The sequence below is a fragment of the Otolemur garnettii genome, unplaced genomic scaffold (genome assembly GCF_000181295.1).
Source record: "Otolemur garnettii isolate 467f Iridium unplaced genomic scaffold, OtoGar3 scaffold00051, whole genome shotgun sequence".
Taxonomy (NCBI): Eukaryota; Metazoa; Chordata; class Mammalia; order Primates; family Galagidae; genus Otolemur; species Otolemur garnettii.
The window spans coordinates 4,483,099-4,500,137 of NW_003852446.1; the positions used below are offsets into that span (position 1 = coordinate 4,483,099).

The following is a 17,039-nucleotide window of genomic DNA, read 5'->3' on the forward strand; positions in this document are numbered from 1 at the left end:
TGCCTTTGGCTTGTCATGACCTTTGAAAGTCTGATCTGAGGCTTGGCGCCCATAGCACAGTAGTTACGGTGCTGGCCACATACACTGAAGTTGGTGGATTCGAACCCAGCCTGGGCCAGCTAAACAACGATAACTGTAACAAAAAATAGCCTGGCGTTGTGGCGGATAGTCCCAGCTACTTGGGAGACTGAGGCAAGAGAATCACCTAAGCCCAAGAGTTGGGAGGTTGCTGTGAGCTGTGACACCATAGCACTCTACCAAGGGCAACATAATAAGACTCTGTCTCAAAAAAAAAAAAAAAAGAAAGTCTGATCTGAGATTCCTCACTTTTGATAATCTGTAAACTCTGGTGTGCTAATACATGAATAAAATGCCCATGTTCATTGATTTTCAATGAATAAATAAACATGCCTGCTTAGCCAAGGCTTAAATGTGACTAAGAGACCCTTAAATGTGATTAAGAGGCTCTATAGGGAGACCGACATAGGTTCAGATCCTGGTTCTGCCCTGATTAAGTTTCTAACATTTCTCTACTTGTATTTCCTTACCTGTAAAGTAGGGGTGGTTACTTTGAATGAAATTATTTTATACTTACAAAGCACAGTTTCAACAATAAATTGCCACTATTATTAATTCAGACTATATGATTCTATGTCCTTGGGTAAAGTTTACCTTTATATATGAAACTGTTTTTCCCTTAATGCAAATAATGTGGCACCAGTAATTTGTAAAATTCAATTTTAACTACCATAAAGATGAGACTGGGTGCAGGGCTCACACCTGTAATCCCAACACTCTGGGAGGCCACGGCAAGTGTACTGCTTGAGCTCAGGACTTAGAGACCAGCCTGAGCAAGAACGAGACCCTGTCTCTACTAACAAAAAGAGAAAACAAGCCGGGCATTGTGGCAGACGCTTGTAGTCCCAGCTGCTCAGGAGGCTGAGGCAAGAGGATCGCTTGAGCCTAAGAGTTTGCAATTGCTGTGAGCTATGACACCATGACACTCTACCCAGCGAGCAACAAAGTGAGACTCTGTTTCAAAATAAGTAAATAAATAAAAATCGTGAAGATGGTTTCTTCCATGATTTGCCTGTATGTGATTTCCATTTGCACTATAAAACATTCTCATTTACTAATGCTTCATTAGTGGGAGTATCTGTTAGAACACTGTGTTTGCCTGATTCAAGTTTCCATCGCTTAGGATCATCATAGGAAGGCACCTCCTAGAAAGATCATGGGGTTCCAGCCCTTCTTCCTATAACACATCAGGAAACTGAAGTTCATAGAAATCTGCTTTAGAGGTGAAGGAGACTTGAAGATGACCGAGAGCAATACTGTCGTTTTGCAAAGGTAGTCACTTAGACCATATTGTCATCATTTAAAAATTGTTGATTAACAGACTACACAAAAAAGTTAGAGTGTGATGTTTGCTTTGTTTAGAATTGTATCAATATTGGCTTTCTACTGCTGGTCACAAACACTGGACCTTGTCATATTTGTCTTTGTTCAATACAAAAATGGGCAAAACGATTTATTCAAATAAACTGTTTAAAATATAGTGTCTTTTAGGACTTGCGGTTCACTGGAAGAAAAGAATTACAAAATAAGTCACAGGGAAGGAAAATATCAGATACCAAAATAGTCCAACCCTCTCCATTGACAAGTGACAAAATACAAGCTTAGAAATATGAAGTGATTTGCCTAAAGCTTATTCATTTCTTTTTATTTGTGAAGGCCTACTGTGTGCCACACACTGGGGTGGTGGCAAGGAATAAAACACAGTTCTTGGCCTCAGATAGAGTTTCCGTTCTTGCGGTATTATGCAACTCGCTTTAAAGTTTTAAAATTCTACTTTGAAAATATCCTATAAGTAACTGAAAATTCCTTGCTAATTCAAAGACACCCCCTTCTGCCTGTACAGCAAAACCAAGAGTTTGGTAGATTTTACTGTAAATCCAAATCTGTGTAATAGCAAATCATACTTTATTTTAGGAGCAAGGCAAAAAATGTCTATGCAGTTGAGAGACAGCACAGCTTGGTAGTCAGCTATATCTGCACCTACAGGACACCCATGCTAAAGACTGACACAGTTGCCACAAGCATCATCACAAAAGCATCTCCAACTTATCTTGATGGTTCTTCTATAGTACTGTGATCTTATAAAACTGAGACCTGTTGCCAAGATCAATATGCTTCTTGTTATTTCTTTTTTTTTTCTTTTTGCAGTTTTTGGCTGGGGCTGGGTTTGAACCTGCCACCTCTGGTATATGGGGCCAGCATCCTACTCCTTTGAGCCACAGGCACCACCCCTTGTTATTTCTTGAAATAAAGATGTACCTGCCATGAAGGTACATTTCAAGAGCATGTTCTCTGAGAACATCAACTTAATCCCTAAGAGATTAAATCAGTGGGACTATTGCTTTTCTTCCTCAGACCTTTTAATTTTCATCCCATGTGTTGGGGGTACAACTCCATCCCAGGATGAATGAATCATGGCAAGCTGTATAAAAAACATTTCAAGCCAAACACGGTGGCGTGTGCCTGGAGTCCTTGCTACTTAGGAAACCGAGGTGGGAGGATTACTCAAGCCCAGGAGTTCCAGGCTATAGTGGGTACATCATGATTATTTCAGCCTGGGCAACATAGCAAAACCTCATCTCTAAACAAAAACAAAACAAAAAAGCAAAAAAAAAACCTGTGTTCAATGGCTTTAGAGACTAAACATGTGGGAAGCGGTTAAGAACATAAATTCTAGAATCCCACCACTTCCACTGCCCAGCAGTGTGAACTCGGAAAGGATTCCAACCCTCTAAGCCCAAAGTAAGTACTTCATGCAGGCTGGTATAAAGAGAAAAGAGTCCTGGAGCACCGCTTTCTGCATCCTGGTACTATTCCTTTCTTAGAAAGCTAGAACGTTCATTGCTTTGAGTTTCTGTCTCCTCATCAGCAATGTGAGGATAATTCAAACTCCTCTGTGTACCTCAAGGGGACACGCTGAGATGACATATGCCCAGGTGCTTTGTACATCAGGAAGATCTACAGAAACGCCCACTTGTGTTGCTGCTGCTGTTAACGTTTCTGTTAAGGCTGCTACCAGCTGCTGTTACTGGATCCTATGAAGAGACACTGGGACTTTGCAGTGAAGCAAGGCAAGGATCGGACCGGCAACTTGGAGATTTGCCAGGCAGCAAGAGCCACTTCGGGGGCCTTTATCAATTTTGTTTTATTTTGTTTTTGAGAGAGAGACTCAAGCTGTCACCCTGTATAGAGTGCTGTAGCATCATAGCTCACAGCAACCTCCAACTTGGGCTCAAGCAATCCTCTTGCCTCTGTTTTTCCATTTTTAGTAGAGACGAGGGTCTCGCTTATTATTTTTTTTTTTTTTTTGGCTCGAGTTGGTTTCAAACTCGTGAGCTCAAGCAATCCACCTGCCTCCACCTCCCCGAGTGCTAGGATTACAGGCGTGAGCCGCCACGCCTGGCCGCTTTGATCAATTTTGGAATCAAGAAATGTAGTGGTTTCATTATGACTTTAAAAACCTTTGAGAAAAAGAATGTAGTTTAAAAAAATATGACTTTTAAGCTGTTTCCAATTTCACATTAGGAGCTTGAACAAGACAATAGCCTTAAAATGGGAGTACAGAGATAGGTGGTTCTCAGTCCTACTAGAATCACTTGGTTTGCTTTGAAGAACCCAATACCCAGGCTGTACCCCCAGACCAATAACAACAAAATCTCTGGGGTTACGATTCAGGCATGAGGGTTTCCTAAAATTCCTCAGGTGACTTCAGCGTACAGCCAAGTGTGAGAACCTGGCATAGACAATCAACAGTTCAGACATCACATAAGGATTTTGGTAGACACAAGGATCCCCAGTGTCCCAGGACAATGAATTAGGAATCCAAAGAATGTCCCTACTGGGTAGTTGAACTCACATAATATTAGGCTATGAAGGAAATCTTAACAGGCAATCAGGTAAGCCTCTTCATCATATGGAGGAGAGGAAACGCGTTCTAGCTAAGCTATGACAAAGTTCAGAGGAGCAGTAGATGCTGTATTAGAACTCACTGGGTTCAGATGAGATTAACCTTTTGATGCCTTTAGTCCAGTGGTTCTCAACCTGTGGGTCACTACCCCTTTGGAGGTTGAACGACCCTTTCACAGAGGTCACCTAAGACCATCCTACATAGCAGATATTTACATTACGATTCATAACAGTAGCAAAATTACAGTTATGAAATAGGAACAAAAACAATTTTATGATTGGGGATCACCACAACATGAGGAACTGTATTAAAGGATGGCAGCATTGGGAGGCATTAGGAAGGTTGAGAACCACTGCTTTAGACCTTCAAACAAGATGTTCATTTGGGGGGAATGATGCCTGTAGGCATTGTTCATTTTGCAAACAAAAACAAACACGTTACTGTTGTTACCTGACTTGAGCCTGTAAGCATCATACAGTCTCAGTATTTTCCACAGTTGTGCCTGAAATAATCTGTACAAATAGTGGAGTCTTGTGGGAATATATATAAACACGGAGTATGATAAATCCAAAGAGTCATCAACTTCACTGGATTATGCATCGAAACACACATTGAGTTGTACCATGCAAAAAAAGGATTATTTTATATATATATATATATTTTTAAATATATATAGAGTCTTACTATGTATGTTGCCCTGGGCAGAGTACCATAGCATCACAGCTCACAGCAACTTCAAATTCTTGGGCTTAAGTGATTCTCTTGCCTCAGCCTCCCAAGTAGCTGGGATTACAGGCGCCTGCCACAACGCCTGGCTATTTTTTTTGTTATAGTTGTCATTGTTTTTTTGGGTTTTTTTTGAGACAGAGCATCAAGCCATCGCCCTGGGTAGAGTGCCGCAGTGTCACAGCTCACAGCAACCTCCAACTCCCGGGCTCAAGTGATTCTCCTGCCTCCACCTCCCAAGTAGCTGGGACTACAGGCGCCCGCCACAATGCCTGGCTATTTTTTGGTTGTAGTTGACGTTGTTTAGCGGGCCCGGGCTGGATTCGAACCTGCCAGCTCATGTGTATATGGCTAGTGCCTTAGCTGCTTGAGCCACAGGCGCCAAGCCAATATAGTTGTCATTGTTGTTTGGCAGGCTCTGGACTGGGTTCAAACCACCAGGGTATGTGGCCAGCGCCCTACCCACAGAGCTACAGTTACCAAACCCAAAAAAACATTATTAAAATTTTATTGATATGGCAAAGCTTTATCACTTCATATTAAATTTTTGTTTGCATATTATTTTTTATAAATGTAAATGTAAAATACTGAAACTGAAACCAACTTAGGTGAATTCTCTTGATTAGTAAGAAACCAAAGAATGTCCAGTAGCACACCGTGTGTTGTAAAGGTTGCTGTGATCGCTGCACGCTTCAATTGGCATGTTTCGTTTCTGAGCACTCTACAGTCAAAGGCTTAATACTGACGATCTAAGTTGAGGGGGAGAGATTTTAGAAAATCTCTAGTCTTTAGAGTCACCAAAACCAAACAATCACAGTCTACTGAGTTCATGTGCTTGACATGATGGAGAATACAGAGAGAGGAAAAGATGTCCCCATTACCCTCAAGGACCTGAAGGATATCTCCACATATCTGTAAAGATAAAACCAGGAGGAGAAAAAAAAAAACAGGAGAAGCAGAATTCAGGATATGATGATGGACTTTGACAACTTCCAGCAGTGTCTTGACACATTGTAAGTGTATGTATTAGTTTCAAAGCAAATTTATAATTTATAGACGCAATTTAGATGCAGACATAACAACAACAATAAACACACAAGAAAATCCCCAGGCTTCCTTTGATGTCTAAGATGGCTCCATTTTGTTGTGGGGCCTTCATTCCAGAAAAACAGGAAAGGGATCCTTAAATCTGATGATTTAAGGTAGATTTATCTCTTTTGTTCCTAAATAGTACCTGACTAACTCGATGTCTTTTGCATAAATGCACAATTTTTGTTTTTCCTTCTCTTCCTTTTGGTAGTCAAGATGGCATCTGGGCTGGGGCTGGGGTGCTGCTGTCCTCCTGGCAGCAGGGAGAAGGGCACGGGTCTGTGAGCTCACCCAGTGCTGAGTTCTGACTTCTCAATGAATGGCCTCTCTAGAGACCTCCCCAACCCTGCAGGATTCCTGGGTGTCCAACCAGCATCCACCACTAAAGGCTGTGGTCAGTGGGCTCCATGGTCTGTTTTATCAGAATCATACCCAGACCCGGGGGGCCCACTCTTGACGATCCAGCTCTCTTCAGTTCTCACTACTGAGTGTCACATCCTCCATATTGGCTGGTCTGGGTCGCCCATGCCATAGTCCTTTCACCCTCTCCCTACTCCTGGCTCTGAACACCAGGAACATGAGGGCAATTTAGAAGCCCTACCCTGCCACATGAAAGCTGAGAAAGACTTAGAGGGGACACCGTCTCCAGTCTTCTGCCTGCCATTTCTCATCTCTACAATTGGCCTGTGTCGATGTACAGGAGGCCCCTGTGAGGAGTCCTTCCTGGGAGTCCCATGTGGAAAGTGAGATATCATGTCCTCTGCTTTCAGTTTCCCCCTCAATCTATCAAGACTCTTCATCACCCTTGATTATCCCTTCCACCCGCCAGGGAAAGAGTCAGGGTCCAACAGAAGTGACCTTGCACCTCTCTATCTCTACAGGGAGTAGGGTTTTGAGGGTGGCAAGACCGGCATCAGGTCAATGCCATGGTAAACATTTATTATCTCATTTTTGCAGACAGGGGACTGAGAGAGCAGGAGACCCCCACTGGGTTTGGTATTAGAGGACAAGTCAAACAAGATAGGCTTTTTGCCTTTTAGGAGCAGACGGTCTACCTCTTGTAGTTCCAATGTCTTCTTGACAAGGAAGAACAAAGACTCAGATGGACAAAGTATGAGAGGGTGAAGAAGGAATAGGACAGTGAGGCCTTGGAGAAAAGAAACCTATTAGAGGGACTTACCACTGGAAATGCCTACAGCACAGAAAGATCTAGACCCAGCCCAGAGAGAAAGTTGAGGATTATAGCTCATGAGCTCACCAAACTGGCTCAAATATGTAATTGTTTCCAAATGGGGAAGACAATTCTGCAAGAATGAAATTATAACCATCTTCCACTATTATGTCATCTCACTCTTTGGAAAATAGAATAGTTGTACCTAAAACAAGACCTCCTTGGAAGAACCAAAAATAAAAAGGCACTGGAGAGCTAGAGATGAGTATAGTTACCCACCAAAGCCCATTTGGGGATCTGGTAGAACAGAATGAGCCCCTCAATTGTGAGCAAATTACATAACTGAAAGTGTTAAGATCTAAGGATTTTCTCTGTTGGCCAGTGGCCTAACAAGAAAGTGTCAGTCCCACCTCTCCCTGCCATCAAGAGCTATTGAGTCATCTCTCAGGCTTCCAGGGTAAAGCTACTGTGTTTATAGTCCAGATCCCCCAGGGCCAACGGGAGTGACTGCTCTCCAGTGGCTTACCCTGGGTTCCCTCTGTCCCTTCTCCCTGCGCCACAATGTCATGTTCGTTTGGTCCTCAGACACTTTCTGAGGGCATCCCTACACAGTCTGGTAGAGTTTGACTAGTACAGACTACAGATTCTGATGGGAAATTTTCCTAGCTGTGTGACTCTGGGCAAAAGACTTTGACCCTCAGTTTCGTCATCTATAAACCCAGATAAAAAATACCTACTGCAAAGAGTTCCTGAGGATTCGATGAGATAGTGCACGTAAAGCACCTAGAAGGGCCAGCCCAGAGCGAACACTCAGCTGTCCCCCCATTAGTTTGCCACCCCTTTGCCAAACCTTCACTCTCCCGTCTCACTCGGCACCCACAATGCACTGAAAGGACTCATGTGCAAAGGAAGTCCACAGTGACCATGGCACAGGGTAGCAAGTATCCGCAGGTATGGATACAGAGAAAAGGGATCATTGAGAAGAGAGATTTAGCTCTTCTGAGGGCAGAGAGGGTTTACAGAGGTTATACTATTTGGCTAAACTTTGGAAGGTGACCGTACTTCCCAGTGGGGACAGTCCTGGGAGGGAGCATTTTAATGGTATAGAGAGGGGAATAAAGCCAGTATGAGTACATTAACGAGCAGGTGACTACTATGGACAACTGGGCCACAATCCAATTGGGGAGCTCTGGAACACAGTTCAGCATTACTCCACCAAGGAACAAGAAAGGTGGCACACTTAAACGCTAACTCCCATCCTTCACTATTTGGGCTAAGTCCCTGGTGCTTCTGGGTTGGCCTGTGTACAAGCCAAGCACACTCCGTGGGCACAGGTCATTCTCAGTGAGGATGTCTCAGGAACTGTTTGCAGGTGACCTCTGTGGTGGGTCATGGGGATACAGGCAGGGCACCAGTAACACCTGCTACAGGTAGCTTAGCATTTAACTAGACTAACCTACAGATCTGGCCCAGTAGCACTGACTCACATGTTAGGACTTACAGTTTGTATTGTTCTCCTGTGTCATAGTCATGTCCCTCCAACTGCAGTGCAAATTCTCTCAACAGCCAGCACTGCTGGGCATACCACAGGTGCTCATTACCACACACTGACAACCCGATGTAGAAGTGGCAGGTCAGTCCCCTTGACCTTCATCAAAGACTAGACCCAAGCCATCCCAAACTACGAAGAACCAACAGACCTCAGTGCAAAGCTGTTTAGGGAGACAGTGCCTATAACCACGTGGGCGATCCAGAACATCCTGTGATGCTTACAATTATGAGTTCCACCTTTATTTTTAATTCAGACTCACAACAACCAAGCAACTGAGGCCAGCACAGCAGGGAGGGTGAGAATGAATGCCACAGGCAGCATCTTCTAGAGGTTAAACATACAACCCTTGGAGCCAGATGGCCTGCAACTCTGCAGCCTTTCACGGTTGGACCTATGGTAAGTTGCTTACCTCCTCTGTGCCTCAGTTTCCTCGTCTGTAAAGTGAGCCAATAATAGTGCCTATTTCAAAGGGTTATCAAGTGAGCTTTAAATGACATAGCTTTTGTAAGGCCATTTGGAACAGTGGCTGGCATGTGCCCACTGCTGTCAAAGTAATATTATCGGCAGTTCTGAGAGACAGTTCTGAGAAACAGGTGATGCTGATGCTACTTGTCTGGGGACACACTTTGAGAACCACTGCTTGAAGAAAATCAATTCACCCGAGATCTAGAGCGAGGAATACATTCACCTGCCGTAAGTGACCACTCGGCTTTTCCCCTCTTCAGGTTTGTTTCGGATCTATGCCCTTTCTTATTTACCTGCCCCTGTTTTCATCATTTTAAAATATCATTTTCCCAAAAGACGCATTTCTAACGAACAGCTTTCGTCTTCGTGAATTTTTCCTCCCTGTGTTCAGCTTTCCTGCCTCATTCACCCTGTGATGGAAAAAGCTCCGCAGCGTGAGACTGAAGATCTAGTGTCTAGTCTGGGCTCCGCCACTTCCTAACCAATAACGTCCCTGGGGACATTTACTCATCAGTAAAGTGGGGACTTTCGATTTTTGCCCTGCCAATCCCACACTGGATGTCTGAATGCCCTAAGGAGATGACGTGGGAGAGCACAGTTTGTATGAATGTCACACAGCCACAACAACAGAATTTGGCTCCCAGGATGTATGTCAGGGGGAGTTTTCTCTCCCTAGTTCTCTGGCCGTGGTGCTCAGAGTGTAGTCCCGACACCAGCTGCACCAGCATCACCTGGGAGCTTGTTAGGAATGTCAGTTCTCAGGCCCTGCCCCAGACCTACTAAATCACAAACTCTGGGGGAAGGGCTTGGCAACTGGCACCTCAACGAGCCTGTCGGGTCATTCTGATGGACATTCAAGTTTAAGAACCCTGGTTTCACCGTTATAAGCAAAACATCTAGAGTCAGACCCCAGCTCTGCCATTTCCTAGGCACGAACAACTTTGGGCCACTTACTTGTCCCTTCAGCATCAGCTTCCTGGTCTAGAAGATGGGGACAAGACCAAGATCTTCCCTTCTGAGATTTGACTGAGAGGATTAAGAGACTGGACACAAGTAAAGCACGTAGGAACCTGGCACACTGTAAGCCATCGGCATGCATTTAGTTCTTAGCATTTCTTTATTTTACTTTTTTTTTGAGAGAGACTTTCAAGCTGTTACCCTCAGTAGAGTGCCATGATGTCACAGCTCACAGCAACCTCAAACTCTTGGGCTTAAGCAATTCTCTTGCCTCAGCCTCCCAAGCAGCTGGGACTACAGGTGCCTGCCACAAGGCCTGGATATTTTTTGGTTGTAGTTGTCACTGTTGCTGGCAGCTCCGGTGTATGTGGCTGGCACCTTAGCCGCTTGAGATATGGGTACCAAGCCATTTCTTTATTTTAAAGTACAATGGCTTTTTGACAACATGCCCCAATACAGCAGTTCTCAACCTGTGGGTCGCGACCCCTTTGTAACAATGAAAAGACATTGAGGCATTAGGAAGGTTGAGAATCACCACCACCCCAGTACCTACTTTTTGAAAGATTGCATATTCTGTTTTAGCTTGCTGGGAAGTTTTCCATGTAGACTCTGTGTGTGAACGTGTATTTGTATGTGTGTTTTATTTGTTTGTTTATATTGTTGCTCCTTGCTGCTGGCAGATTTTTATTTTATCTAATAAAGACTCCTTAGTCCTGCCACCTTCTCCTGAATAAGGAAGGTGTGTCTTTGATAAGGTCTTCTTCAGTAACATTCATCTTCTAGTCTTGTTCCTAACGAAATTTCTTACATCTGGTTTAGGCCCACAGAAATCGCAGGCCCAACATTGCTGGCCTTTTACTGCCTTGCTCAGGAACCTTTTCTCCTTGTTCGTAAGCTTTGAAAGATCTCCTTTTTTTTTTTTTTTTTTTTTTTTTGCAGTTTTTGGCCGGGGCTGGGTTTGAACCCGCCACCTCCGGCATATGGGGCCGGCACCCTACTCCTTTGAGCCACAGGTGCCATCCGGAAAGATCCCCTTTTCTAGAAATACTATGCTGCTTCATTTGGCTGATTCTGCACTGCCTTTAAATTTCTATATAGTATGGCCTTCAAGCAGATACTTTTAAAACAAACACTAGAAATAAACCCTCACCCACACGGTCAAATGATTTTTTTTTTTTTTTTGGAGACAGAGTCTCACTATGTCACCTGGGTAGAGTGCCATTGCATCACAGCTCACAGCAACCTCAAACTCTTGAGCTCAAGTGAGTCTCTTGCCTCAGCCTCCCAAGTAGCTGGGACTACAAGTGCCCACCACAAGCCTGGCTATTTTTTTGTTGCAGTTGTCATTGTTATTTAGCAGGTCAGGACCAGGCTTGAACACACCAGCCTTGGTATATGTGGCTGGTGCCCTACCCACTGAGCTATGGGTGCTGCCCCTGGTGAAATGACTTTTTTTTTTTTAAGGGTAGTTAAGTGAAGCAGTGGGAGTGGAGAAGGATGGACAAATGATTTCTGACACAGGTGTCGAGACCCTTCAATGGGGAAAGACTGTCTTTTCAACAAATGGTGCTGGGACAACTGGATATCCACATGCTCTTCACCTTGAACCATGTACAAAAATGAACTCTAACTGGATCAAATAACCTAAATATAAGACTTTAAACTATAAAGTTCTTAGAAGAAAACAGGGGAAAGTCTTCATGACATTGGATTTGGCAATTCTGGGGGGGCGATAACATCAAAATAAATTGGACTTGATTAAAATGTTATGCACAAAGGGCGGTGCCTGTGGCTAAAGGAGTAAGGCACTGGCCCCATATGCTAGAGGTGGCGGGTTCAAGCCCAGCCCCAGCCAAAAACTCCAAAAAAAAAAAAAGTTATGCATAAAATGACACTACGAAGAAAGTGAAAAACATCTCACCAAATGGAAGAAACTATTTGTAAGTTATATAGCTGATAAGGGATTAATATCCAGAGCGTATAAAGAACTCAAAAACTCAACAACAAAAAAAGACAACCCAACAAAAATAAGTAGAGGACCAAACATTTCTCCAAAGAAGATATACAAGTGGCCGCTAAACATGCAAAGATGCTCAACATCATTCATCATTAAGGAAATACAAATCAAAACCACAATGAGATACCCCTTCACACCCATTACCAAAACAACAGAAAATAACAAGTGTTGTCAAGGACATGGAGAAACTGGAAGCCTAGTGCCTTGCTTGTAGGAATGTAAAATGATGCAGCCGCTGTGGAAAGCAGTCTGGCAGCTCCTCAAGATGTTAAACACAGAGTTGTCATATGATCCAGCAATTCTACTCCTAGGTATGTCACTCAAAGGAAACGGTGACTCAAAGAGAGACCTAGACTCTGATGTTCATGGCAGCGTGATTCAGGACAGCCGAAAGGAGAAACCAACCATTCATCCAGCCATGGATGGATGGGCAAACAGAATGGTGTCTATACATACAGTGGAGTATTATTCAGCTTTAGAAAGGAACAAACTTCTGATGTGTGCTTCAATATTGATGAACATCAAAAACAAAGCCAAGGAAGTGAGACATAAAAGAACAAATATCATGTGACGCCACTTATACGAGGTACCTCGAACAGGCAAATGCATAGAGACAAAAAGAATAGAAGTTACCAGGAAGAGGAGGAAAAAGGAAACGAGGAGTTATTATTTATTGAGCACAGAGTTTTCTATTTGGGATGATGATAATGTTCTGCAAATGGATAGTGGCGATGGTTGCACAAAGCTATGGATGTATTTAAGGCCAAATAACTGTACACTTAAAAATAATCGGAAGGGTAAACATCATGTCTATTTTACCATAGTAAAAAAAGAAAATCCTAAGTAACAACATAATACACACACACACACACAGAAAAACAGGAAAAAAAAAAAAAAAAGAAGGAAAACAGGCACCTTACCTTCCAGGGATGTAACTGGAGCAACATGAAGACAAATAATAACAAGAAATATCTTGAAAGTCAGTAAAACTTCTTCAGGTCTGCCAACATGGCCAGACTGCCTGCCAGAGAAAACCATCCTGGAATAAAAAAAGGAGAAAACAGGTCATCACAACTGCCATGCGACACAGAAATGCCCAAAAGGTCTCCCCTCAACCAAGACAACTTGCAATCCCACTGCCTTTAAATCACTCTGATTCCAGAGACTCAGCAATGCCAGGTGGGCACTGGCTACAGAAAGCAAAACGCATGTTTATTATGGGAGGATCAGCCCCTAGGATAGTATATTAAAACGATAAGCAAAGTAATCCATGTAGATTTATGGACAACATGTTAAATGTCAAAAGAAAAACTAAAAACACAAATTGTTACAAACACAATTATAACCACTATATAAACTGCTTAAAGACTATGCTGAGAATCAGAAAAGGTCGTAGTTGCAGAATCTTTTAACTAACCCATCCTGATTTATTCTATTTTTTCTCTTTTGAAGTGTATTTTTTTAAAGAGATGGGTTCTCACTCTGTTGCCCAGGCTGGAGGGCAGTAGCGATTCACAGGTGTGAAAATAGCCCACTGCAGCCTCAAACTCCTGGGTTCAAATGATCCTCCCACCCAAGCCTCCCAAGTAGCTGGGACTATGGATGTGCAACACCGCGGCCAGCTCCTGTTTATGTTTTATGCCCTAAAGGTCCATCGTATTTCTTTTTAATTGCATATTATTCTATCATCATTGCTTGCATTTTAGTAGGGGGCAAAGAGTCTCCCTGGGGCGCTCCCCCCTTTATTTTTTAAAAAGCAAAATTTATATCAGAACTGAATTTAAAAGCCACACTTAGCATTCATTTATTTATTCATTTGACAAATATTTATTGAGGGCCAATATGTACCAGATAAGATGTGCAGGTTCCATAGGAGTAAAGTAGATGTAATACATGTGGTGGAGGTGGGGCAGGCACCGGGGGGAGCTTGACACACAGAACATCACAAATGTGTCAGATCTTCTCGAGGCCAGGGGTTGGCCAGCATAACCCCATGACAGGCAGCCTGCAATAGGAGCGGAAGCTGGCATGGAGTACTGAGGGTGGAAGGACCCAGCCAGGAATGCAACCTTCTCCTGTGCTCAGGCACCAGTAGGGTACAGGGAGAGTCCCCTGAGTGGGCTACTGGGCTCCCTCCACGTAGCCAGAAGGAAGTGGGCAAGACAAACCAGGCTGTGTGGCTGTGTGTTCTCAGTTAGCAGAGCTCCTGGCCGCGGGGCCCCACGAATCCAGCCACCACGCGGCCTCTGTAAGCCCGAGATAGCATGCTCAGACAGTGGTGGAAACTAAAGAGCCTGAGAGACTTTGGACGAGTTATGTTCAATGGCCAAGCTTCCCCATGTAGCAGATTGTGAGAATAACGCCAACCTGATAGTGGTGCTGTGGTAAGTAAATGGCATCTCTGCACAGTGGCTGGCACTGTGGATACCCCGCAAGTGTTAGCTGGGCTGTTCATTCATTCTGTCACTCATTTCATTCAACAAGTATCTATCTGATGTGCAAAGCCAGGTAGTGCAGGGATTAGGGGTTGATGGCATGGAAAGAACAAGATAAATCAACCACAATTTGCTCTGAAGGTAAAATTGGCAATCTCTAAGAAAACTGCAATCTAGTAATTGGCACCAGGAGAGTGATTCTTTCCTTGACATGGTGCAATTAATGTCTTAGACCACGAGGTAAATGCTCCTTCAAGGGAGCTTGCATGTTTTAAAGTAATAAGTTGCATTATATGTTAATAACATAATATGCTAATAAATGACAAAAAGCCTTGATTCGGCCCTCTACTTCAGCATTTTTGTACTCTCTCCGTTCCTAATGGCATATTATTGATCTTCTCAAATGAGTCACTCAAATGGGAATGTTAATATAGTTGGGCAAAGATGTATCAATGTCTCCCCAGAGGAAAAATTTCGATGTCTACTACAGCCACACACAACAAAATCGATGAATATTGGAAATATAATGTTAGCCAAGGAAACCAGACATAATAGAATGCATATTATACACGGGAAAAAAGGCAGGCAAAGCCAATTAATAGAGAAGGGACCACAGTGGTTATTCTTGGAAAGCAGGGAGTTATAATGTTAGAAGTGGCCACGAGGAACTTTCTGAGGTACAGGTAACATTTTGTGGGTCAGTTACATGGGTATTTTCTGTTTGTAAAATTCATTGAGTTTTACACTTATCTGTATGTCATAAGAAGTTTCAATAGAGTTTAAAAATTAATAAATTTTTTAAGTTTCTAGACTCTGTGCCCCCTCCAAAAGCACTGATCTTTAAAAAAAAAAAAAAAAGCCCATTATTTAGAGGAATAATATAAAAAACGCTCTCCTATACCAATGCCTTAAAACTCACTCTTCTTGGATTGGTAGACTTGACTTAGATAATTTAATGTACAAATATTGAAGTTTACTCTTTCTTTGGGAAGAGTATCAGAACAGTTTATTTCTAGAAAGGAACTCAGAAATTATTTAACCTCAAATCTTCATTCTACAGATGAAGAAAGAGGCCCAGCATGTTGGGACAGGTCATGGTCATTGGGCTATTCAGCAGACCCCTACACTTTCCACAAGGCCACCGTGCCAGCCTTTTAAGAATATGTCTCTTTATAAATAAAATGTCTTGAGTCCAGTAAGTGAGAGAAATCAACTCATTCACAATGCTATTGTGCAATTCAATTTCTACGAACACATTCATAGGGCAGGACTTAAGTGGTGCACAAGATGTGGTCAACCTTGAATTAGTACACACAGTATACATGTGACTTGGGCCTCTGATCAAAATGAATCATGCCTTTTCACTAAAGAGAATATGTACTGGACTCCCAAATGAAGGTAGGAAAGGCCAGAATGAAGGATGATTCTAGCAGTCATCTTGAAAAAAATTTTGGAGCAAGAGCCTACAGACTAGCACCAGTGAAAAGACTGCTTTCAGTTGTCATGTCTGGAATATGTTTTCTCAAGGCTGAAGATATATTTGCTAATAGAAGAAGTTTCATGGTATTTGAAATAATATAGCTCCCATTGTATTCTGCATAAACTGAGAACATCCTGTTAAATCATAAGGTCTCTGGGATCATTGCTCAAAGAGAGAAATCCATGAGTTTTTAAACCTCTCATTGCACACAAAAGCCGGTTTTCTGTTTTACAGCTGAAAGATTACTTTGTCTTTTGGTGCAGTCCTCGTTAGCTCAGTGCTATCTAGGTCATCTACAAAGATGATTGGAATAGACACTGGTTATTAGCAAAAAAAATTTTTTCTTTGAGACAGAGTTTTACTTGTCATCCTGGGTACAGTGCCCTGGTGCCACAGCTCACAGCAACCTTAAACTCCTGGGCTCAAGCAATCGCTCCCCTTGCCTCAGCCTCCTGAGTAGCTGGGACTACAGGCACCTGCCACAGCGCTCAGCTATTTTTGTTTTTTAAGAGATAGGGTCTCACTCTTGCGCAGGCTGGTCTCAAACTCCTGAGCTCAAGCAACTCCATCTGACTCGGCCTTCCAAAGTGCTAGGATTCCAGGCCTGGCCCTTAGCAAATTTTTAAGGTGCTAAAGATAGCATCAATGACAGAGAAAACTATTTGCTAGCATTTACACAGTAAAATCTAGGCTTTGACACTAGACAACTACTCACCAGAGATTATTTCAAATTCAGGTGTGGACTAGTGGGGTGTAAATGGCAAACTCTAGGTTTGGACAGTACACAGCCTCCATGACTATACACCAGTATGCTGCTTAACCCAGTCCAAAAAAACTGTTTTAGAGCCCTTCAATTTCACAATTATGATCTAATAAATAAATAAATAAATAAAAATGTATAAAATAGTGCATTTATCATAATGGCAGTAAATAATAAATATATCTTTATCTAGCTATCTGTAGAATAATTAAAGAGTAAGATTTAAAAGAGGAAATAGCTTGATATCACTTTAGGGCAGATCTGAGTAAGGAGTTATTCTCTGTTATCTCTGGTTAACTGGCATAATTTAATTATACCACAGCTGCTATGATGTATACAATGATAAATAAGTAACAAGAAGTATAATTGTTCCCTAAGTCTTCCAGAAAACTCTATGCCTTT

General features: G+C 42.7%; 1 protein-coding gene across 7 annotated transcripts in view; it reads right to left on the bottom strand.

The window, feature by feature from the left end:
* The window catches only part of ADGRG2 (adhesion G protein-coupled receptor G2), a 75,738-nt gene extending 62,738 nt beyond the window's left edge, over positions 1-13,000 (bottom strand). For all 7 annotated transcript variants that reach the window (XM_003791885.2, XM_003791882.2, XM_003791880.2 and 4 more), the window contains exon 1: positions 12,883-13,000. In XM_003791885.2, coding sequence (XP_003791933.1) covers positions 12,883-13,000 — 118 coding nt within the window. The remainder of the gene's footprint in view (positions 1-12,882) is intronic.
* Between the last annotated feature and the right edge of the window lie 4,039 nt (positions 13,001-17,039).